Consider the following 24,292-nt stretch of genomic DNA (forward strand, 5'->3'; position numbering starts at 1 on the left):
ACCCTGAGCAGCAATCTTTTGGGGCACGTGATGAAGTGCAACCAAGTGAGCCACACTGGCCAGGGGGAAATGCATGCTTTTTTAAAAAAGTCTAATGGAAGGAAGCATATAATAGATCTAAACTATATATACTCTAGATAATTAATTAATTATTAAATTATAAATGGGGTGTGTATAGGGAAATATTGCCAGCAATATAAAATTTCCCTTCTAACTACAACTAATTTGATATTCTAAAATAATTTTTATTAATTGGAAACCACTACCACAAAGTTATTTGAAAAGAATAGTGCCTGTGTCTTTATAATTTTCCTTTTGCTGTATGTAAGAATCATTAAATACAAATATTCCATGAAAAATTAATTATTGTAAACTATAGTACTTTTATTCCAGTTAGACATTCAGATATATCACATGGAATTTATAATTTTAAGTCAGTGTAGACAAATCTTAGCAGTCATTGGAGTTGCTGATGATTATTATAGTTTCACATGCAGGGTTCTGATGTCAAGCACGCTTTGACCTACCAGAGACCATTCCCATGGAACTTTAAGTCCTGGGTAGAATTAGAATTTTAATTGAATTGTGAAGGTCTAATGTATTTTGAAAAACCAAGTCAAAACAGATATCCTTGTGAAGTGCTAAACAACATTAATGAGCCAGAACATTTGTACAGAATCATCTCCTTTCTTTGAAAGAATCTGTACAAATTCATTTTACACCCTACATGTCTACCGTTAGAAAACACTCTTCTCCAAACTTCTGCATGAAGATTGTGCCTCTGTTCTCATTGGCACGCCACCAGACCTTTTCTTGTCATAGCTGTCATGAATCTTCTGTTATCAATTCTGATAGATAGTGGGTTATCTTTATTTTACTGGATCTCTCAGCAGCATTTAAGGAGGAAACTTAAATACTTTCTCCTTCAATAATCATTTTCTTCTGTAATATGTATAGAACATCACACTCGGGGGTTTCTTCTCCCTATTTGAATTAACATGTACAGTTTAAATACTCATTTAATTCATAATGTATGTTTGTAAGACTTACAATTCATCATTCAATATACTTAAATATTATACCTTTTAGTTAAAGTACAAAGGGCTATACACTTTATTAGTAATTATAGCAAAGATAGATGATCTGACTGGACCAATAACCAGCCCTTTTTTATATCCAAGTTTTCTATTAAAGGATATCTTCTAGGCATCCTGGGTATTATATCAACTGTCCACTTCACTCACATTATTGATACCATTTTCCTCTCCTTCTCCTTCTCCTTGCTCTATCCTGAAAAATTACACACACACACACACACACACACACACACACACACACACACACACACCCCGAAAACCTCTCAGTTCTAAACCTGAGTCTTCTCCCTAACTTCTAATGTGTACTAGCATAGTGCTGACTGACTCCTCTGATGTGTGCAGGCTTCAGTCAAGTCATCTAATATACTTCTATTTAGAGCTAAGTTGTTATGAAATCGCTAAAGTAAGATATTACTTTAGGATATTCTTCAAAGCTTATGTCTCTCTCAATAATGCGTGATGTTTAGAATCCTGATTTAAGAAATAGTTAGTCTCCCATTAGTGAAAAAAATTGTTTTAGTTAGAATTCAGTCCTTCTCTTACTAATTTGTATATTCAACAAATATTAAGAACTTACTGTGAACCTAGTATTGTGTCCCCCTGATACTGAGGATATAATAGTGAATCAAACACAGTCCCTTCCCTCATGGAGATTACATGCTTCTTAAATTGATTTTAGTTCAAAACCTCCATATGGGCCAATAGGACTTTTCAGACAGTTGTGGTGTTAATTCTTCTGTGTGTTCTTTGTAAACTCAAGTAAGTCAATTCCTTCCTTTTAGTAAATTTCCTCATCCATAAAACAAAGATAACATACTTTATTCTCTCTACAATAAAAGAATGAAATTAAATATGTCTGTGAGATTATTTAATACACTTTTTATATTTGTGAAGTACTGTGGCACCTAGCATGGTATTCATGTACTACTGAACATAAGACAGAATAGTTAAGATGATATTTACTATATAATATATATATATATATTAGAAATTCTATTTGAAGATGATATTTGCAGCATCTTATTCATTATTTAAGTGAAAATCTCAGCTTTTTGTGCCAATTAAGGATTTTAGACATTCAGAAGATAGACTCTATTTAAGAATTTTTAATCTTCATGAATATATAGTTACAATTTTTTTTAATCAGAAGAATTGGTTCTTTTAATGGAATTTATCGCTCTTCTATAATATTTTGATTTTGTTACTGGGACAAATGCATCTAAAGTAATAAATTTATTTATCAAATTTGCTTAGTCTTAGCAGTTGTCTTCCAGACATGCCACTGACTAATTCTTTTAAAAATAAATCATTGTAGTGCTAATGAAGTTTTATGTTTGCCCAAAGTGGAATAGAAATGTATGTGAAAATGACACATTTTGCTTCTTGTTTTATCCTTCAAAACGAGTTATCATTTAAATGTAGAGCCTTCAATTTTCTGCTTCAAAGTCAGATTTATGTTATTAACCACATGCCTAGCAGCAGAATTCAGGGCACTAATTTTCTAAGTGTGTGTCAGTATATTGACTCAAAGTGAATATTTAAGTGGTTCTGAGGAAAATCTCACATTAGAATATGAAGGTCCCTTTAACAAGCTTTTCTTTGGTACAGAATATTAAAAGCTTATGATTTACAAATTAAGCCATTACAGCATTACATAATGAGATTCCTGTTTGCATTCAACAACCTTAGTTTATTTGGGTTATGGAAGGTAAGAGGTAGAATGTTTGGAACAGATCAGATATATGCCATTTTACCTATTGAAGGCCTCTCTTCATTCTCAGCTATTCTATTTTATTTTTTCCTTCATAGGATGTAGTTGAAGATTTTTTTCTGTTTGCCTACCTCCCTTTCTTATTTAAATTTAGTTTATGTTGAGGAATAATTAGTTACTGCCACATACTACAAAATACTTGCAATAAAACCAGGGCAGGGATAAAGGGGAGGGTGTTTTGGGGGCATCTATAATACATTCAACACTAAAGATAAATTAAAAAAAAAACACGTGGTAGCAAATTATACAGGGAACTTAAATAGGAATTATTACTTTTGTGATACATGATTTTGTCGTTTCTTTTAATCTTGAGATTATCTTCTACTTTTGGGGGAAAATCCAAATAATAATAGGCGATCTCATTTCTTTATTAATTAAGCACATATAAATGTAAGGATAGCTAGTTTAATAAGGCATTTGATCTTTTAGATTCTCTCTCTTAAATGATCTTTTGTTATAGTCTACTAGAGGTTCAGTACATGAGATTCGTGCACTTGGAGAGGGGGGGGTCCCCTCAGCCTGGCCTGCACCCTTTCACAGTCTGGGAGCTGTCCAACTGATGGCTTAGGCCCGCTCCTCTAAGCCATCGGTGTGGACATCCTAAGCGCTGCTGCGGAGGTGGGAGAGGCTTCAGCCGCTGCTGTTCTCTCCAGCTGTGAGCCTGGCTTCTGGCTGAGCTGTGCTCCCCCTGTGGGGGCACACTGACCACCGGGGGGCAGACATGAGGAGCTGCCCCTTGGTGGTCAGTGCATGTCATAGTGATGGGTTGTTCTCCAGTTTGGTTGATTTGCATATTAGCCTTTTATTATATAGGATTTTTTGCATATTTCCCTTTATCATAACCAAATTTTGAAGAAATACATAAGAAAAAAGTATTTTACCGCCTATTTATCTCACTTTTAGATTATATCTGGGATCTGTTGCAATGAAGGCAGAAATAAATCTGACTTAACTAATTGTATTATTATAGTTCATAGTAATATTATGCATGATCTTAAATTTTTATTAATTTCTGTTTTTTAATTCTCTGTTGTTAAAACTATTACATATGTCCTCTTTTTTCTCCCATTGACCTCTCCCAGCCTGCCCCCATTACCCAGCCCACACCTTCACCACCCTTTTGTCTGTTTCCATTGGTTATACTTACATGCATGCATACAAGTACTTTGGTTGATCTCTACCCTCTCCCCCGACCCTCTCCTGTTTTCCTTCTGAGGTTTGACGGTCTTTTTCATGCTTTTATGTCTCTAGATCTATTTTTGCTCATCTGTTTATGTTGTTCATTATATTCCACAAATGAGTGAGATAATGTGATTATTATCTTTCTCTGGCTCATTTCACTTATCATAATGCCCTTCAGGTCCATCCATGCTGTTGCAAATGGTAAGAGTTCTTTATTTTCTACAGCAGCATAGTATTCCATTGTACCATAGTTTTTTAATCCACTCATCTACAGATGGGCACTTAGGCTGTTTCCAAATCTTAGCTATTGTAAATTATGCCACTATGAACATAAGGGTGCATATATTCTTTCTGATTGGTGTTTCCAGTTTCTTGGGATATATTCCTAGAAGTGGGATTACTGTGTCAAATGGGAGTTCCATTTTTATTTTTTTGAGGAAACTCCATACTGTTTTCCACAGTGGCCGCACCAGCCTGCATTCCCACCAGAACCATATGAGGGTTCCCTTTTCCCCACATCCTTGCCAGTTCTTGTGACTTATTGATGATAGCCATTCTGACAGATGTGAGATGGTACTCCATTTTCCTTTTGATTTGAATCTTTTGAATGTTAAATGACTTTGAGCATTTTTCATATGCCTATTAGCCTTCTGTATGTCCACTTTCTAGAAGTGTCTATTTAGGTCCTAATTCTATAAGTTGTTGGGTTAGATAACTTATTACCAGTTTTTCTTGTTTTCTGAGGTAGGCCTGTAGTACTATAAACTTCCCTCCCAGGATTGCTTTCACTGTGCCCCATATATTTTGAATTGTTGTGTGTTTCATGTCATTTTTTTCCAGGATGTTTTTTATTGCTTCTTTAATCTCTTTGGTAACCCATTCATTGTTTAATTGCATGTTTTTTAGCCTCCATGTGTTTGATTGTTTTTTACTGTTTGTAGTTGATTTCTAATTTTATACCATTGTAATCTGAGAAGATACTTGATATGATTTCAATCTACTTGAATTTGTAGAGAGAGACTTAGCTGTGTCCTAATATGTGGTCTATCTTTGAAATTGTCCCATGTGCAGTTGAGAAGAATGCATATTCTGTAGCTTTGGGGTAAAATGTTTTGAAGATATCAATTAGTTCTGATCTAGTGAGTCATTTAGGATTGCTGTTATCATGTTGATTTTTTTGTCTAGAAGATGTATTCAGTGATATCAATGGGGTATTAAAGTCCCCAACTATGATTGTATTGCTGCTGATCTCTCCCTTGGTATCTTTCAGAAGTGTTTTTATGTATTTGGGTGCTCCTGCATTGGGTGCATATATGTTTTCCAGAGTAATTTCCTCTTGTTGTATCTATCCCTTTAGTATTATGAAGTAGCCTTCCTTATCTCTTCTTATGGCATTCACTTTGAGTTCTGTTTTGTCAGATATAAGTATTGCTACCCCTTCTTTTTTCTTTTTTTTTTCATTTCCATTTGCCTGAAAATTTTTTGTCCATCCTTTTACTTTCAGTCAGTGTGAGTCCTTTGTTCTGATGTGGATCTCTTGTAGACAACATATATATTGGTCACATTTTCTTATTCATTCAGCCACCCTGTGTCTTTTGATTGGGGTATTTAATTCATTTATGTTTAAGGTTATTATTGATAGGAACTTGTTGGTTACCATTTTTATTCTTTTTGTCTGTGTTTCTGCATCTCTTTCTATTCCTTCTTCTTACACCAGTCCCTTTAAGATTTCTTGCATTGCTGATTTGGTGGTCATAAACTCCCTTAGCCTGTTTTTGTCTGCAAAGCTCCTGGTTTCACTTTTAATTTAAATGATAGCCTCGTTGGATAGAGTATTGTTGGATTCAGTCCCTTGATTTTCATTATTTTATATACTTCATTCCATTTCCTCCTGTCCTGATGTATTTGTGTTGAGAAATCATTTGGTAGTATAATGGGAGATTCATTGTAGGTAACTTTCTGTCTCTCTCTTGCAGCCCTTAATATTCTTTCTTTGTCATTAACATTTGCCATTATAATTATGATGTACCTTGTTGTGGGTCTTTTTAGGTTCATCTTGTTTGGGACTCTGCTTTTGTGACTTTTTTCTTCCTCAAGTCAGGGAATTTTCCTCTCATTATTTCTTTAAATTGGTTTTCTATTCCTTGCTCCACTTCTTGTCCTTTCTGGCATGCCTATTATGTGGATGTTGCTTCATTTCATGTTGTCCCAAAGCTCCCTTATACTCTCCTCCTTTTTAATTTTTTTTTCTCACTTGCTTTCGGATTGGGTGTTATTTCTACCCTTGTCTCCAACTTGCTGCCTCGCTCCTCAGTTTCTTCGAGTCTACCTTTGTAACCTTATATTGTGTTCCGGATTGCAGCTATGTCATTCTTCATTTCCTCTTGATTCTTACACATGTTGGTGAATTTCTCATTCAGACATTTGAGCATCCTTTTAACCATTATTCTGAATTCTTTCTCTGACAGATTGCACTTTTCACTTAGTTCCTTTTCTGGTGATTCCTCCTTTTCTTTCCTTTGATGATTGTTTCTTTTTCTCCCCATTTTTGCTCTCCCTTTGTATTTGTTTCTATGTAATGAGAGTTGCTGTCTATATCTGGCCCTGGGCAACCTGTTTGAGGTCTGAGAGGTTGAAGCCCCTAGAGGTTCAATGATACAGGACTCCTCAGCCCAGAAGCTGGGTCTGCCTTCAGTCTCATGCCTTTACTATCTCTGCTCTGAGTTGTATTCCATTCTCCTACAGATCTGGTCCCTGAGTTGTCCACTGCAGATGCTCAGGTTCAGTGGGGCACGTGCACAGTTCCTATGATATATGACTCCCTGTGAGGGCCCAGAGCTCTCTGGCATGCACTTTAATGCCCGGCCCCAGCGCCCGGGACATGGTGGCACCCTAGGTACCTCTGGCAGCAAACTTGCAGTGCAGTCCTGTGCCTGGATGGGATGCTGATCCAGGTGCCCCTGGCCCACACTGTCAGCACAGTCATGGGGCCTGTACAGGGCGCTGGGTGGCTCCAGCTTGCACCAGTATTTCAGTCCTGGGGGCCTGGGCAGGGTACGCACTGGTAGCTCCTTTTTACTCCGGTAGCACGGTCCTGGGGCCTGGGCAGGGCGGAGTGCAGGGCCCCCTTGGTTTGCACTCACAAGTGCAGGTTGCTGGAGTATGGGGTCCGGAAGTCCGGGCAGGGAGGTACGCCACTGGATGTCTCTCTGGTGGTCACTACGGACATCTTGGAACCCGCTGCGAGCTTAGTGTGCCACTCACTACAAGGGCGTGGCGGTCATCCCTCAGGAGTTATGGCTAGTCAGGGGCTCACTGCGTGGGTTCAAGGTGGTGGCCCAGGCCAGCCTGAGTGTTGGTGTGGCTGCACTCCTGTCCTCCACTGCTGCCCCCTTCATGACCGCGTGGGCTCTGTGCCAGGTCATGCATTTTTTTAAAAGCCAGATAGAGAAAAGGAAAGCGAGAAAAGTAATTCCACATACATATAAATAAGTACTTATGCATTTAGGAAGCACAGGTAAAGATAAAAACCAAAATGTTTTTTTATAGCTGTTTCATACTTCAATGTTATTAGATTACTTCCTTCCCTTGTCCCTAATATCAACATTTTTAACATTTGATTTTAAATGATTTTCTCCCTCTTAAATTGGACTGCTTTTAGAGCTGCTTAGGGTCCTAAAGTATTTAAGATGTGATTTTTCCCCCTCTCCCCTTTCTCTCTGGAGATACAGAGGTATTTAGGAATGAAGGTGATTGGCGTTCTCTTGTCCTACAAGTTTTCCTAAGCTGTGGCCCAAATTTGAGTAAGTTATCAGGATTTATCATTGCCATTTAAAGTTATAATTAGCTTTCTATATTGAGAAACAGACTGTATGCTTTTACTTTAAAAGTTTTAAGTTTATTTTTGAAATAACTACTTACATTCCCATTGAATTCTAAAGATTTTCAAGGGGAAGAAGACATAAATTTGAGAGGTATATTTTAGAACCCTGAGTGTTGGATCAACTTATCAGCAAAAATATCTGAATATTCTTGATTAAAAAGACCATTTTTCATTCCATGAGAAAGTGAAACCAAAATGTGGGGGTTTCGAGTCCAAGTTAGTTCTCTCACAAAATCAAAGAATGAAGTTATGGTCAAAAATGGTTAGCAGAACTATAGTTTGTTGAGAGAAGCCAGTCCTACAAAAGGTGTAGCTGGGGTTCCGGGAGCAGGCCAGTGTCCAGAGCTTCCTTCCCATGTTATGGGCGGGTGTTAACGCCTATTAGTCCATGTGCAGAGTCCCACTTGGCCATGAGCCACGTGGCCACAGGGGAGCATGTCTCTTGCCATCTAGTGTGGGGAGAAGAAGAGAGGGGGGGAAGTGAGTGCTTTTTAAAAAATTATATGCTTATTAGCTTCTGATTGGTCCTTTCAAAGAATTTTGCCTTAGCAACATCCTTGAGATTGGTTTGTACCAATCTAGAGATCGAGGGTTCTTGCCATGGTAAGCGTACAAATTAGGATGTACGCTTCACTCTCTCATGATTGGTTATCTGCATGCTACCTGTGTTAGCAATATTCATACATTTTAAAGTTCATAACTTTTGCATGTGCCTTTCCTTCTCCACTAATTTGGGGTGCCTTAGTAACTCCACCTAGCTGGGTTCCCGAGTTTCATTTCCTCCCCTGCCCCATAGTCCTGATTCCTGACTACCTAGCCTCCCTCTGTTGCCTCAAAAGGAAGGTCATCTGATTCCCCAATGACTGCTTCAGTTTATCTTTTAATACATGTATAATTTGAGTTTTACTTTACTGAGTTATTTTTATATTATATTAAAATATTTAGAAATCAAATAAACAACATGAGATAGAAGAGTTGGAATATTTCAGATTTGGTTCCTATTATGTAAAAGCAAGAAGCTGACAGAATTAACCAACTATTTTTACAGCACAATTAATGACAGATTTCATCAATTATAATGTTTACATAAATCTAAATATTTCATATTAGAAAATGGTTTTTGTGTTTTCTTGTCTTAAACAGGAGGAGGGATTTTTACCCACTAAAGAACACTTGGCACAGGACTGAAGTTGTCAAATTGTGCAAATGCAGCCTAATGCTTTACAGCACCCAAGAACATTTCTCCACTAATGGATCTCTTGGGCAGTCCCATTTAACGCAAACGTTTGTTAGAAGTGATAGGAAATGTAAAGAGCTCTGAACAGTACTTAATCCATTTATGCCTAAGGGTTCTCTAAAAACCCATACCTACCTACACACAGTTAGGTGGTGTTGTTTTTTTGTTTTTTTTGTGTGTGCGTGTGTTTGTTTTGTTTTATTTTATGTAGTTCCATAGCAAGCTAAGTAAAGTAGACCAAACAGCTAAATTCCTTTGGGCATAAAAAGTTATACAAGGTTTGCATATGAAAGATACTCTCTATGCCAGAGCCCTTAGCTGTCTCTAAGAATTTGCTAGTCCTGGAAGGCGCTATCTGTCTGAGGCCAGCAAAACTTACAAAATACAGAAAGTTAAGTTAGAAAGCCTGATCAGGCCATGCCTCACCAAACAATTTAATTCCTAGATATGTGTGTTGGATTTTTTATTATCAGTAATGTGAAACAAATAATCTGTCTTACTTTAATTGGACTGGTGAGGGTCAGAGGAGTTTAACATTTGTGAAAAAACTTCGACAAGTATAAATTCAGTATGTAAATACTTGTCCTTAGGAGTCATTACATCTAAGGTGCCTTTGAAGTTTCTTAAAGAAAGAAACTTTAGTTGTACAACTAATTTTCGCTTAACATAAACTTCTCATTGAGTAGGAAAACTTTTTTACCCATTAGTTTGTAAATAATTTATCTACTCCTTGATTCCAAGAAAAGGCTTATAAAATGACCATGAGACAGAAAAAGCTTTCTATTTTATTCATCCAGGCCATAAGAACAGGTATAGTTTGCAAGATATTTTATGCAGAGCATGTATGATTTATTTTTAACTTACTGTGTTCTTTTCTACATTAGGTATATTGGTAATTTTTTATATATTGGTATTTTTTACTTTTTATTTTTAAAAATATATTTTTATTGATTTCAGAGAGGATGGGAGTGGTAGAGAGAGATAAAAACATCAATGATGAGAGAGAATCATTGACCGGCTGCCTCCTGCCCATGCCCTATTGGGGATCGAGCCCACAACCTGGGTATGTGCCCTTGACTGGAATTGAACCTGAGACCCTTCAGTCCACAGGTTGATGCTCTATCCACTGAGAAAAACTGGCTGGGGTGGTATTTTATTTTAATACCTACATATAAAATGTTTTGCTTTTTTTAATGAGCTTGACAAGTCAGAGTATTTTGGATTTATTGCCTATTATATAAATGCATGCAGTTGACTGAATTGACCAACTTATAGCAGAATTAATGACTGGTTTGATACATATTTCCATTATGTGATTTCTGCAATTACCAGGTTTGTGTACATATAAGTATTTCACAGCAGAGAATAAATTATTTGTTTGCTTGTTTTAAATAGGGACAAAAACTTTTACTCACTGTATATATGTATGTTGTACAAGGCTAAAATGTCTCTAATGTGTATTCATAGAGGTGAGTGTTATACATTAATTTCTATTTACTATTTTCCCTCTGCCTTATTGAATCTTATAATTCTGTAAGGTCCAAGTCTCCTCCCCTCTTGGTAAAACCTAGAAAACCACCTCAGTTCATGAGCATTGCTATCCTTTGAACAATCACTATGGCCCATGATATGCTAGGATGAAAAGTATTAAGATGGGTAATTTTATGTGAGTTTCTGTGAGATTGGATTACCCTGACAAACAATGGGTGTGAAACTGAAATGTGGGTGTTTGAGTCCAAGTTCTTTGTCTCATGACATTGAAGAATGAAGTCACAGGCAAAAACAATTAGTAGAACTGAAGTTTATTGAGAGAAGCCAATCCTGAAAAAGGTACAACTGGGATTCCAGGAGCAGGCCAGTGTCAGAGCTTCCTTTTCCATGTTACAGTCGGGAGTAGTTCAGTATCCGAGGTAATTAAAGTGTTACAGTCCATGCGTGGAGGCCCACATGGTCATAAGCCATGCGATGGAGTGCATCTCCTGCCATTAACTCAAGAATCTAGCACAGGGAGGGTGAGAGAGAAAGTGTGTGCACTTTTTTATGTATGCTTGTTAATTCCTGATTGGTCCTTTCAAAGGATTTTGTCTTAGCAACATCCTTGGGATTGGTTTTCACACCTTACTACCTGGTGATTGGTTATCAGCAAGCTGCCTGTCTTAGCAACATCCATACATTTTAACGTTTGTCTCCTGTGTGTGCTGTCCTTTCCTGCCCAGCTGGGTTGTCCCGGTACCTCCGTCCAGCTGGGTTTTCAGTGTCATTTCCCTTCCTGTGGTCCTATCCCTACTTACCTAGCTTCCTTTTGTCTCCTCAGGTGTGTGTACAAAAGTCTTTTCACAGAAACTTACTGTTACTTCTGGAAAATACTCTGAATTTCAAGCAAGCAACTTACAAATGAAAACTTTAGATACAGATTATTTTTAAGTTTCTTGGTGGATAATGTGAATACTTTATTTGTGGAAATTGATGATAGGTAATTAAAAGTACTCAGTCTCAAAATAGACTTGTGGACTGAAGAAAGTAGCCATTCTATTAGGAACTATAATAATCGACCCTCAACCAGCCTTGCTTAAATGACTGTACAGCCAATTAAAATGAGAAACTGCAAACAGAATGCATTAAATAATTTTATTATAAATCACTACAGTATAAAATCAAGAAATTGAGCATTTATTCACTATAAAGACAGTTTATAATTTTCACTAAACTTTAATAGAAATGAGAAACTGTAGTGAATAGCCTATCTCCCCAAACTGGCTATAAAGTTCTCAGAATGGCTTTTCTGTTGAAAATTACAACTATATACAAATAAAATGCAGTTATAATATGAATTTATATTATAGACTTATCCAATATTCTATGTATAAATACTGACAATAACAATTACAAAGTACTCAAAGATTTTCATTAAAAATGTTAAAAAAGATAAATAAGGTTCTTCTTTTTGAATAGGTGGCAGAATGCTTTTATGTAAAATGCAGAAGCAGTATATTTAGTGATCCAGCACAGAATAAAAGCCAGAGTGCTTAGAAAGCTTGTAAAGGGTTATTTTTTTGCTATTTTCGGATTCTCTATTCTTATTACCTACTGTGCTTCTAGCGCCCACTCATGGTATTCCTAAAATATACCTGTACATTCCTGCCTCCGGATATTTGTACTGTTTTCTCAAGGTTCACTATCTCAACTCTGAGGCATTGGTCAAATGGCACTTCTGCAGTAAGACCTTCTGTGGACACCATTTAAAATCGCAACTCTCTTCTCCACCTTCCTGCCTTAATTTTTCCCATTGTACTTTCTACTATATTATGCATATTCTTCACTTGCAACTTTAATTTTTATATTTTATAAAAATTCTGTATTATGTGAAATCAGTTGAGTCCCATAGAATTTTATTTTTGTTAATCCTCATTGGAGGATATATTTTTCTATTACTTTTCAGAGAGAGTGGAAAGGAGGGAGAGATGGAGAGTGGAAAGAAAGGGGGGGAAGGAGGGAGGGATGGGGAGAGAGATTCATGCCCCAACCAGGCTGTGAATCAAACCTGCAACCCAGGTATGTGGCCTTTACCAGGAATGGAACCCATAACCCATGGGTGCTGGGGTGGGGGTGGCGGGGAGGGGCTGATGCTCTTAACCACTGAGCAACACCAGCCAGGGCTACAATTTTTATTTTTATTGTCTCTCCTCACTGTAAGTAAGATCCATAAAGGCAAGGTATTTTGTTTAGCTTGTTAATTGCTGTATTCCCAGGATCCAGAACATTGCCTGTTAAATACTTTTTGAATAAATCTAAGGCTTCTCTATATCTATTTCCTATTAAAATAAACATGTAAATATTTAATTTAATAATGGTAACTATACTCAATTGGTGGAAAATTGGATATGAGGAGAATTGGTGGCAAATTGGATATGAGGATAAATGGAAAACCAGAGTGCATTTGTCATTGGTCTAGTTATTTGATCAGATATGCCATTTTACATTGTTATAGTGTACCAGAAACTATTTGAAGTGCTTTACATATATTAATTAATTCATGCCTTACAACAACCTTGTGACACTAGGTACATTTTACATTTAAGAAAACCAGAGTTTAAATTTAGTAGCCCTTGGACATGCAACTATTATAGGAAGTTAAGATTCACCAAGACAGGTGGTATGTCCAGAACCCATACTCGTAACCAAAGGTCATGGGTAAAATCTTGCTGTATAGTTACTTGGACTAGCTTTAGTTGTATCCTTTTTATTCATTTTCTTTTGCAAAAATGGAAAATTTGGAAAGCAATAATTTCTGTTTAACCATTGTAGTTTTATAAACATTTATTATTATTATTATTTTTTGCAGTGGGATGCCATTACTGAAATGGATGAACATAACAGGCCCATTCACACATACCAGGTATGCAATGTAATGGAACCAAATCAAAACAATTGGCTTCGTACAAACTGGATCTCCCGAGATGCAGCTCAGAAAATTTATGTGGAAATGAAGTTCACACTGAGGGATTGTAACAGCATCCCGTGGGTCTTGGGGACTTGCAAAGAAACATTTAATCTGTATTATGTGGAATCAGATGAGTCCCATGGAATTAAATTCAAGCCAAGCCAGTATACAAAGATCGATACAATTGCTGCTGATGAAAGTTTTACCCAGATGGATTTGGGTGATCGCATCCTCAAGCTCAACACTGAAATTCGTGAGGTGGGGCCTATAGAAAGGAAAGGATTTTATCTGGCTTTTCAAGACATTGGGGCATGCATTGCCCTGGTATCAGTCCGTGTTTTCTACAAAAAGTGCCCCTTCACTGTACGTAACTTGGCCATGTTTCCTGACACCATCCCAAGGGTTGACTCTTCCTCTTTGGTGGAAGTAAGGGGAGCTTGTGTGAAGAGTGCAGAAGAGCGTGACACTCCTAAACTATACTGTGGAGCTGATGGAGATTGGCTGGTTCCTCTTGGAAGGTGCATCTGCAGTACAGGATATGAAGAGATCGAGGGTTCTTGCCATGGTAAGGAACATTCAAATTTACTATACATAAGTTGAGAACTATACCATTTCACATTGTTATGATAATATAATACCTATAGTTTTCCAGATGAAATGATTTTTCTTTATGTGAATTTTTTATGAAGGTTTGTTAATCTAATAAACATATACATTTAAAATTTTTACATATCCTTGACAGAGATAATCTATATGATATTTCTTGTATTTAGCACTCATAATCAATACACAAATATGGAAATACATCTATTGTTTGGCAAATAGTAAAAAAGTAGGTATATTCCCCTCTTACTAGTAAATTATTTACAAGTTTGTTTTCTATTGCACTGTATTGAATGTATTGACTTTTTTTGTTGGTTCTATATTTATAATTATTAAAAGGATGAGAATAAGTAAGAAAAACATGCTTTTATGTACTAAAGGGTTATGAGTAATAGTAATGTGTGTGAATATTTACAGATTTTATATACTTATAAAACACTTGGGTTTTGAAAAGTTCACTAGCACTTCCAATGATGAGTATGTTGGAAATTTGAAAATTTTAATATTTGCATAAAATGTCTGCAGTATATTCTTATGAAGCATAAGCCAGTTTAATCTACTATTTAAAAATTAAAATATATTTCATTGAAGTTTATCAATATAAATTGAATTATAAAATGTTATTTACTCATAACAAAGATTTAGAATGGAAGAAAAATAAATCATAAATTATCCTTTGGGGGATTCTATAAAATATTTTACATTGGAAAATATTCTAAAGAAAAATTCATACATATGAGTAATTATTCAATGAGGTTAAGAAGACAATAAGAACTTGGGATAAACATATTAGATATACTATCCATGTAGTTTTACCATATTTTAAAATAGGAGAAGCTGGGTGTTAATTGGTAAAAATAAAGTTTTAAAAATATTTAGAGCCCTAACTGGTTTGGTTCAGTGGATAGAGCGTCGGCCTGCGGACTGAAAGGTCCCAGGTTCGATTCCAGTGAAGGGCATGTACCTTCGTTGCAGGCACATCTCCAGTATGAGGTGTCCAGGAGGCAGCTGATGGATGTTTCTCTCTCATTGATGTTTCTAACTCTCTATCCCTCTCCCTTCCGCTCTATAAAAAATCAATACAATATATTTAAAAAAATATTTAGAGAGTCATTTTATAACTAACAATGTATGTGATTGCTATTATTAAATATGTGTATTTTTTCATGGTGTTGACTACAGAAATACAGGTAATGACAATCACTGATGGCTCAATGGTTTTTTACTTAATATGTTTGTTCTGTGAAGTTACATTCTTATGTACCGTACATTCCTTAAAATTTCTTCCATTGTTTAGCAAAATTGATTTTTAACAAATGATAATCATTATCAGCTCATCTAGAGCTGCTCCTAGACTTATCTGTTGTTATGGCTTATTACCTATATTATAATTTGAGTGCAGAAATATGAGTGTATAGTGTGTGTTCTTGATGCTTTCCTTCATATCACCTATTTCTATCCTCTGATAATAGTTTTTATCCTTTACCCTATTGCTATCAATCAATAAGTTATCTCCCAAGCAAATCTCTGAATTACACATACCTAAATGGCAGATTAATTGGAATTTATATGAATAAACCATACTTCAAGTAGTAATGTGACACTATATGTGTGTGTATGTGTGTGTGTGTGTGTGTATAATTTTTTCTTTTAGTCTGTTCTGTTAGAACAATTAATTTAAGTTATTAAAATTTATGAATATCTACTATCTGTTAGTCACTTTGGTAGTTGGTAGACATAGAGTATATGTTTCAGTTATCTGTTGCTTTTGAGACAAAACAGCCAACACTGCTTAGTGTAAAATCACAGTGACTTATGATTTCTCAGAGCTCAGCCAGGGTAGTTCTGCTTAATGTAGATAAAGCACAGGTCACTGATGCAGCTGTTTCCAGCTGTGAGCTTGACTGGAGTTGCAATGTTCAAGATGATCTCTTCTAGGGGCTTTCTCTAGATGGCCTCTCATCATTTAAAAATCTAGTTAAAACCTTTTTATAGTACAGTAGCTGGCGTAAGAGAGAGTTTGTTACATGCCCAGGTATAAAGTGAGTATATGATGGGACTACACAAGGGTTGAATACCTGGAAGTATGTTTATAGTGAGCTGCCAATGTGATAGTGTACCACAGTTCACGGTCTCATTTCTCATGATTAATGTTTTCTGTCATGTACACATACCCACACCCTTCCAGAGATTTATCTCATATGGCATTGTGTTGAAGTCAAGAAGAGCATCATTGAAATCAATTCCAGATGTGTTTGAAGCTAACATTTCTCTTGACCCGAAGAATTAAGAACTAAAATGAAACTTATTGTTCCTCACACACACAACATATACAGGACAGGGACAGGATGACTATAAAAGAGCAGGTATACGGCAGTCACTGGTTCATTGTGATTCTGAAGTCCGGATAGATGCTGTAAGGATCCATTACTGTAGAAGCAGGGAATGGTCCACTGTGGTTTTGGCTTCATCACGCTACCTTTTATTATCTCCAATAGCAATTGCTTTACTTCTCTTCCACCCTCAACTCCTTGCTACTCTTCCAGCCTTTACAATCTGTTTAGTACCAAAGCAAATGCCACAATTTAATTTTTTTCTATAACAGCACCTCTTGTCTTATACAAATTATTAATTTACTATCTGGAAATACAGACTAGGCTCAGCAGGGTAGTTCTTCTGCAGGCCTTATCTGGAGCCCTCATGTAACTGCACTTTTTGGAATATTTAACAGAGCTGGACATTTAATATGGCTTCACTCATCTGTGGGATATTTGAGGCCCTAAGGTTGCTTACTGTATAAATCCTGATAATAATTTTAATATAGTTCACTTGAGGAAATTATTCTAATTTTTCTTTCTTTCTGGGATAGCCATTAACCCCTTCCCCGGCAGAAACGTGTATACACGTTTTCACAAAATGTTCTTTTTTCAGTCGTCGACGAGTATACTCGTCTAAAAACTTTACCTTCAAAAACCAGCTACATACGTACCATTCTAAATAATTTCATCTAGAAACTTTCTGAGGAAATACTATTCTTACCCACAACAAAAATTTGACCTTGTCTTATTCTATTCTAACTTTTTCAAATTTTATCTCCTATTCTTATTACTTTTGGAAGGCAGCTATGCTCACCACTATACGACCAACGCCAACGATCTTATTACTTTTGAATAATCCATGTGGTATGTTTCCTGTCTTCTGCTTTTAAAAATATTTTATCTACAGTAGATGCTTAGTGTTTCTTTCTTTTTCTTTTTTCTGTGATGGAATTTTATTCATCCTTCCAGGCCTAACACAAATGCCATATATGTAGGTCTTCACAAAGTTAATCCCTCTCTCCTCTGTACTGTGTAGTCTGCACTAATTATTTATGTGTCTGTTTCACCAAGGTTGTAAGATCAAAGAATTGTATTTAAAATCATGTGTATAATGAAGTACCCTGAAATTTATTGATGTAAATGATCATAAGGCCCTGATAACCAGACTCTATTGAGTAAAGATAGACAATTGTTCTACAGTATGCTCATTTTTCTCTCATGCCTTGAAATTGGAAGGTTGTAGTGTTTTAGATCTAGAAAGCCTTAGAAAATGCTTTTCTCTCTCGTTTTATGAATCAGGATGCTAAGTTACTGAGAACAAACTGTTATTCCCTAGGGCCACTTAGTAGCTAATACTAGATTGAGAACTGAAGCCTAGATTTTTCTCAACCTGGTCCTTGTGTGCTTTCATTCTGCACTTCCCTTCTTTCTCCTGTTCCTCACTTCTTCCTTTCTTCCTCTTTAATTTTCACATTCCAGGCATCCACGTCCTTAACCTTGATGCTTTCCTGCCTGCCAAAAACTGCAGAGGAACCCTAAGTTCTGATCATTAAGTAGGCCCTGTGTTCTGTACTCCTATTTCCTGGAGTCTGATATGGGCACTAGTATAACAGGATCTGCACATCCACTCTGGAATCCAGGCTACTAAGAATTATGAGAAAAATATAGATTTATCTATAAATTTATTGTTAGAAATGATAAGTAAGAAAAATTACAGTTAGGTTTTAGGAATTTTCGTAATTTATTTGAATAGATTTGATAATTTTAGTCTGCTATGTAATGAAAACACAATAAGCTGGATTAAAATATAATAAGTTATATTTACCCATACTATCAATATCAAATGAGCAACGTATATTAATCACATTTAAATAATTTATTATATTTTACCCTAAATGTTGTATTACTGAATGTGTGAACATGTGACTCCTTTCTCTGTAATATTGTTAAGGTTTATCTAGATCCAGAGTTTAGAAGCACAAAAGAGGGAGACACTCTTATCCTTGCTATAAATCAGGTTTAATTGGACATAAACATTATATTAAGCAGAGATGCTTTCATTTAAAACTAAGCACAGTAATTTAGGTTATTCTATTATACATAATAAAGCATTTTATTCTTGGTTCAAATCTCAAGTTATCTTTCATAACTTTTTATTTTATTTTGTAGGTTCATAATTAAAATGACCATACTTAGGCATATTGATGCTACAAACTTAATTTTTAATTGTCTCAATTTATTTAACAATAAATTGAATTTAAAAATAACATTAATTCATAAGGCATTAATTTACATCAAGTAGTCTTTCACTTCATATATCTAAGAATATTTTAACACTATGGGAGAAATAATTGGAAGCAATTAACATGCAATATTGAATACAATTTTTGTTCATTTGTGAGTATTGAAGGGACATATGAATCTCTAATAAAGTCCTCTTAAATAGTAATTTGGAATAAATCTCATTAAGGTAGTGGCATTTCTACTTAGAGCTATTAGTTAGGTTTGAGGATTTTAGACCTTCTAGCAAATATATATATAGAAAGGATATATTCCTTAAGCCTTTAAGTATCACATGATATAATTTAACAAAAGTAACATTTGGCTATGGAAATTAAAGTTCTGAAACATTGAGAATTTAAAAAAAAATTCCTCTTTCTAGAAATATTTTTATTTTTTTCCTCTAGTGCTCCTTTAAAATTCAGGAGGGAAGGGTGTTGTCAATTCTTGAACCATTGCATTATTATTCACAGGGATGAATGAGACATTCAGGGCCTTTGGTAACAGAGTTATTGATTAGATCTCCTGAAGAGTGTTGTTAAAGCTTTCATGGTTTTGTCCTCTGTTGCAGTTCAGAAACATTTATGCTTTGTGTTTATGATTTTCTTTCTAATCATGTTATCAGAGATGATTGTGGGAACAGAGAGCATTAAGAAATTTTGAGACCCTAGAATTTGCTGGTATTAAATGAGGAGACTTGAGGATATGATGACAACCTGAAAGGTGAAATTGGGATCAGGAAAAAAGGGCAGACTTATTGGCTCAGATAGTATTTTCATGTTCTGAAGGTTTTCACAAAATAAATGTGATCTTTTATAATATAACTTTCAATTCTAAATAAAGCTGCTTTTCATTGAAGCAATTCTAGACTTTCATTCATCTTGAGAAGAATATGAAATCAAAAGGCTTTGAGGAGTAGTCTAAAAATAGAAGGCATTATTTCTAAGCAAATGAAGTTAAATAATTATATTATTTTTTGTCATAATTTTGATTAAAACATACACTGGTTGAAATGATTATTTTTAGTAAATAATTTTAACAGAATTATGACTTCTATTTTTGTTCCTATTTTACTCTCTGCTGACTTGAAAGTTATAAACCATACTTCTAAATGGACTACACCTATTTGTAAATCATATCCTATATAATAAAAGGCTAATATGCAAATTGACTGAACGGCGCTATGATACACACTGCCCACCAGGGGGCTCAATGCAGGAGCTTCCCCCTGGTGGTCAGTGCGCTCCCACAGGGGGAGCACCGCTCAGCCAGAAGCCCTGAGCTGGGCTCACAGCTGGCGAGAGCAGCAGTGGCGACGGGAGCCTCTCCCGCCTCCACAGCAGCATAAGGATATCCGACTGCCGGCTTAGGCCCGCTCCAGTCAGACATCCCCCGAGGGTTCACAGTCCCGGCTGAGGGACCCTCCACTCCCGAGTGCACGAATTTTGTGCACCGGGCCTCTAGTATTTATATATTCAGCATTCTATTCTCTTTCCAAACATAACATACCATGCTGCCCATAAGAAATTACAACCTTTCTACCTTTCTAGATTGTCTAGAATTTTAGTTTTGCCTTATAAAGGAACCAATTTAATAGGCTTATAAAGTTAACACATAGATATACTAAGATATATTAACAGATTTTATATTTGGTAGCTTTTATCATTATCTCATTTCTTCTGGGTTCAATGTTTCATTTGCTGAAGTATATATGCTTTGGTAGATTTTGGCAAGGTCTTAAAAAATATTTAAGCTCTTTATTTGGTACATATCTAAAAATACTGTACTTTTTCTTCTCTAGGTGACTATTATTTTTCTCAACACTCTGAATATATTTTCCTGTTCATAAGAATCTAATGTTAAATGTAGAAAAAACATTTGATAAGATGATACACATCCATTTATAATTAAAACAATAAAATAGTAATAGAAGGAAAGTACCTCAGCATAATAAAGACCATCTATAATAATAAAACGGTAATATGCTAATTAGACCAGACATCTTCCAGACATCATTCCAGACATCCTTCCTGAGGAAGCTGGGGCCTGAGGGAAGCCAACCTGGGTTCCCGGTGCCTGTGGGCGGCTCAAGGGAAGCCAGCCCAGGTCCCAGGTGCCAAAGGGAAGCCAGTGCCAGCAGCCCGGGTCCCGGGTACAGGAGGGAAGCCGGTGCTGGCAGCCAGTGGAAGGAAGGCCTACTGTTGCATGAATTTTCATGCATTGGGCCTCTAGTTCTATATATTAAAAGCCTAATATGCTAAGTGTTCGGTCAACTGGTCAGCCATTCAACCAATCAAAGTGTAATGTACTAATGATATGCTAATGCCACTCAACCACTTGCTATGACGTGCACTAACCACCCAGGGGCAGACAGTGAACTGGTCGACCAGTTGCTAGGACGTGCACTGACCACCAGGGGGCAGATGCTCTGATGGGTAGGTTAGCTTGCTCCTGGGCTCTGGCTGATCGGGACTGAGCTAGACAGGCTAGCCATGTCCTGAAGCCCTCCCACAGTCCCTTCCTAGCTGGCCAACCTCCCGTGTCTCTCCCTGGCCCCAATTGTGCATCAGTCGGGTCCGTTGGCCTGGGCTAGGTCCTCTCGCTATCCAGGACCCCTTGGGTGATGTCAGAGAGCAGGTTTTGGCCTGATCCCACAGGCCAACCTGGGTTCCCGGTGCCTGTGGGCGGCTCAAGGGAAGCCAGCCCAGGTCCCAGGTGCCAAAGGGAAGCCAGTGCCAGCAGCCAAGGGAAGGAAGGCCTACTCTTGCACAAATAAGGACACCCTTCTAATTTTCAACATTAGGTGATACAGATTGCATGTTAGTAGCCATGAACAACAAATGAAATGAGTTCAGCAAATTTTGTACAAGTCCAGCAGCCAATAACAAGCAATTAAAATAATAAAATACTAACTCAGCTCACTGGAAAGCAAGAATATAAAGAGAACGTCATACATAAATTTAAAATAAATAGACCACTCAACCACTTGCTATGACGTGCACTAACCACCCAGGGGCAGACAGTGAACTGGTCGACCAGTTGCTAGGACGTGCACTGACCACCAGGGGGCAGATGCTCTGATGGGTAGGTTAGCTTGCTCCTGGGCTCTGGCTGATCGGGACTGAGCTAGACAGGCTAGCCATGTCCTGAAGCCCTCCCACAGTCCCTTCCTAGCTGGCCAACCTCCCGTGTCTCTCCCTGGCCCCAATTGTGCATCAGTCGGGTCCGTTGGCCTGGCCTAGGCCCTCTCGCTATCCAGGACCCCTTGGGTGATGTCAGAGAGCAGGTTTTGGCCTGATCCCACAGGCCAGGCCAAGCTACTCCACTGGTGCACAAATTCATACACCGGGCCTCTAGTCTATAATAAAACCTCAACTAATATCATACTCAGTGATGAAAAACTGAAAGCTTTTTGATCAGGAACAAGACAGGATATCCATTCTTACCACTCTTATTCCACATACTGCTGGAAGTCCTAGCCAGAGCAGTAAGCAAGAGAAAGAAATAAAAGGCATCCAAATAGGGAAGGAAGAAGTAAAGTTTTCACTTTCTGTTGATGATATGATTCTGTATATAGAAAACCCTAAAAATTCCACCAAAAAACTATTAGAAACAATAAACAAATACAGTCAAGCTGCAGGATACAAAATCAATGTGCAAAAATCCATTGTCTTCCTGTATACTAACAACAAAATTTCAGAAAAAAATAAAAATAAATTCCTTGTGCAATTGCAAACAAAAGAATAAAATACATAAGAATAAACTTAACAAAGAACATGAAAAAACTATATACTGAAAATTGCAAAGCATTCTTAAAAGAGATTGAAAAAGACACAAAAAAATGGAAAAAATCCCATGTTTATTGATTGAAAAAATTAGCATAGTTAAAATGGCCATATTATCCAATGTTAAACAAGTAATTTAAAATGGATCAGAAACCTAAATATAAGACCTGAAAAAATAAGTTACGTGGAAGAAAATATAATTACCAAATTTGTGGACCTTGGTCCCAGAGAACATTTTATTAACTTGATTCAAAGGCAAGGGAAATAAAGGCAAAAATAAATGAATGGGACTATATCAAACTAAAAAACTCTACATAGCAAGAGAAACTAACAACAACAAAAGAGGCAACCAACCAGATGGGAGATGATATGTGCAAATAATAGCTCCGACAAAGCTTTAATTTCCAAAATATACCATATAAAGAATTCATAAAATGCAATATCAAACAACCCAATAAAAAAGTAGGCAGAGGACCTGAAAATACGCCTCTCCCAAGAAGACATATGAACAGCCAATCTATAATAATAAAAGCATAGTATGCTAATTAGACCAGACTAAGCCAGGGCTGTGAGGAAAGCCCTGGTCCCAGGTGCCTGCTGGCAGCTGGAGGGAAGCCAGCCCAGGTCCTGGGTGCCGGAGGGAAGCCCGTACCAGCAGCCGGGGGAAGGAAGGCCTATTCTTCTTATAAGTACCGCGCGCTAACCGATTGCGCCACTGGAGCTCCAGGAAGGCCTATTCTTGAATGAATTTCGTACATCGGGCCTGTAGTAGATATATGAAAAGATGCTCAACCTTACTAGCAATTAGGGAAATGCAAATCAAAGCCACAATGAGATACCACTTCAAACCTATTAAAGTGGCCATTATCAACAAGACAAGCAATAAGTGTTGGAGAGGTTGTGGAAAAAAAGGAACCCTCATTCACTGCTGGTGGCAATGTGGACTGGTATAACCACTTTGGAAAGCAGTCTGGCAATTCCTCAAAAAATTAAGAATAGAGTTACCATATGACCCAGCAATCACTCATCTGAGTATATATCAGAAAAACTCAAAATCATATATTTGCAAAGATACATGCACCCCTATGTTCATTGCAGCATTATTCATGGTGGCCAAGAAATTGAAGCAACCAAAGTGTCCTGTGATAGCAGATAAAGAAGATATGGTACATACACACATTGGAATACTTTAAGTATAAAGTATCATAAGAGGACAATTCTTGATAGCTGTTTACTCACCACCAACAGATTAGAAAGTTTAGAGGAAATGAATAAATTCTTAGAATCAAACAACCTTCCAAAATGGAATCATTAAGAAATAGAAAATATGAATAGACTGATGATTTTTAAGGAGATTGAAACAATAATCAAAACCTCCAAAAAATATAGGACCTATTAGATAGGATAGATTCGTTTGGCCATAATTCAGATATAATTTTTATAAAATCCTATCTAATAAAAGAGAAACATGGTAATTGGCGTATGACCACTACCCTTCCCATTGGCTAATCAGCGAGATATGCAAATTAACTGCCAGCCAAGATGGCGGCCGGCAGCCAAGCAGCTTAAACTGAACATGAGGCTTGCTTGCTTCAGTAACGGAGGAAGCCAAGGTTCCCTGCCTGCCTTGCCGGCCTCTCAGCTGCACTCTAAGCAACATTGTAACACATATAGAAGCTAAACAAAACCGGGGGC

At 36.8% G+C, this 24,292-nt stretch overlaps 1 protein-coding gene across 1 annotated transcript in view; it reads left to right on the forward strand.

The window, feature by feature from the left end:
* The window catches only part of LOC102773520 (ephrin type-A receptor 6), a 433,174-nt gene that overhangs the window by 158,043 nt on the left and 250,839 nt on the right, over positions 1 to 24,292 (forward strand). The window contains exon 3 of the mRNA XM_006760304.2: positions 13,513 to 14,176. Within this exon, the coding sequence (XP_006760367.1) occupies positions 13,513 to 14,176 (664 nt within the window). The remainder of the gene's footprint in view (positions 1 to 13,512; positions 14,177 to 24,292) is intronic.

The sequence above is a fragment of the Myotis davidii genome, unplaced genomic scaffold (genome assembly GCF_000327345.1).
Source record: "Myotis davidii unplaced genomic scaffold, ASM32734v1 scaffold417, whole genome shotgun sequence".
Classification (NCBI taxonomy): domain Eukaryota; kingdom Metazoa; phylum Chordata; class Mammalia; order Chiroptera; family Vespertilionidae; genus Myotis; species Myotis davidii.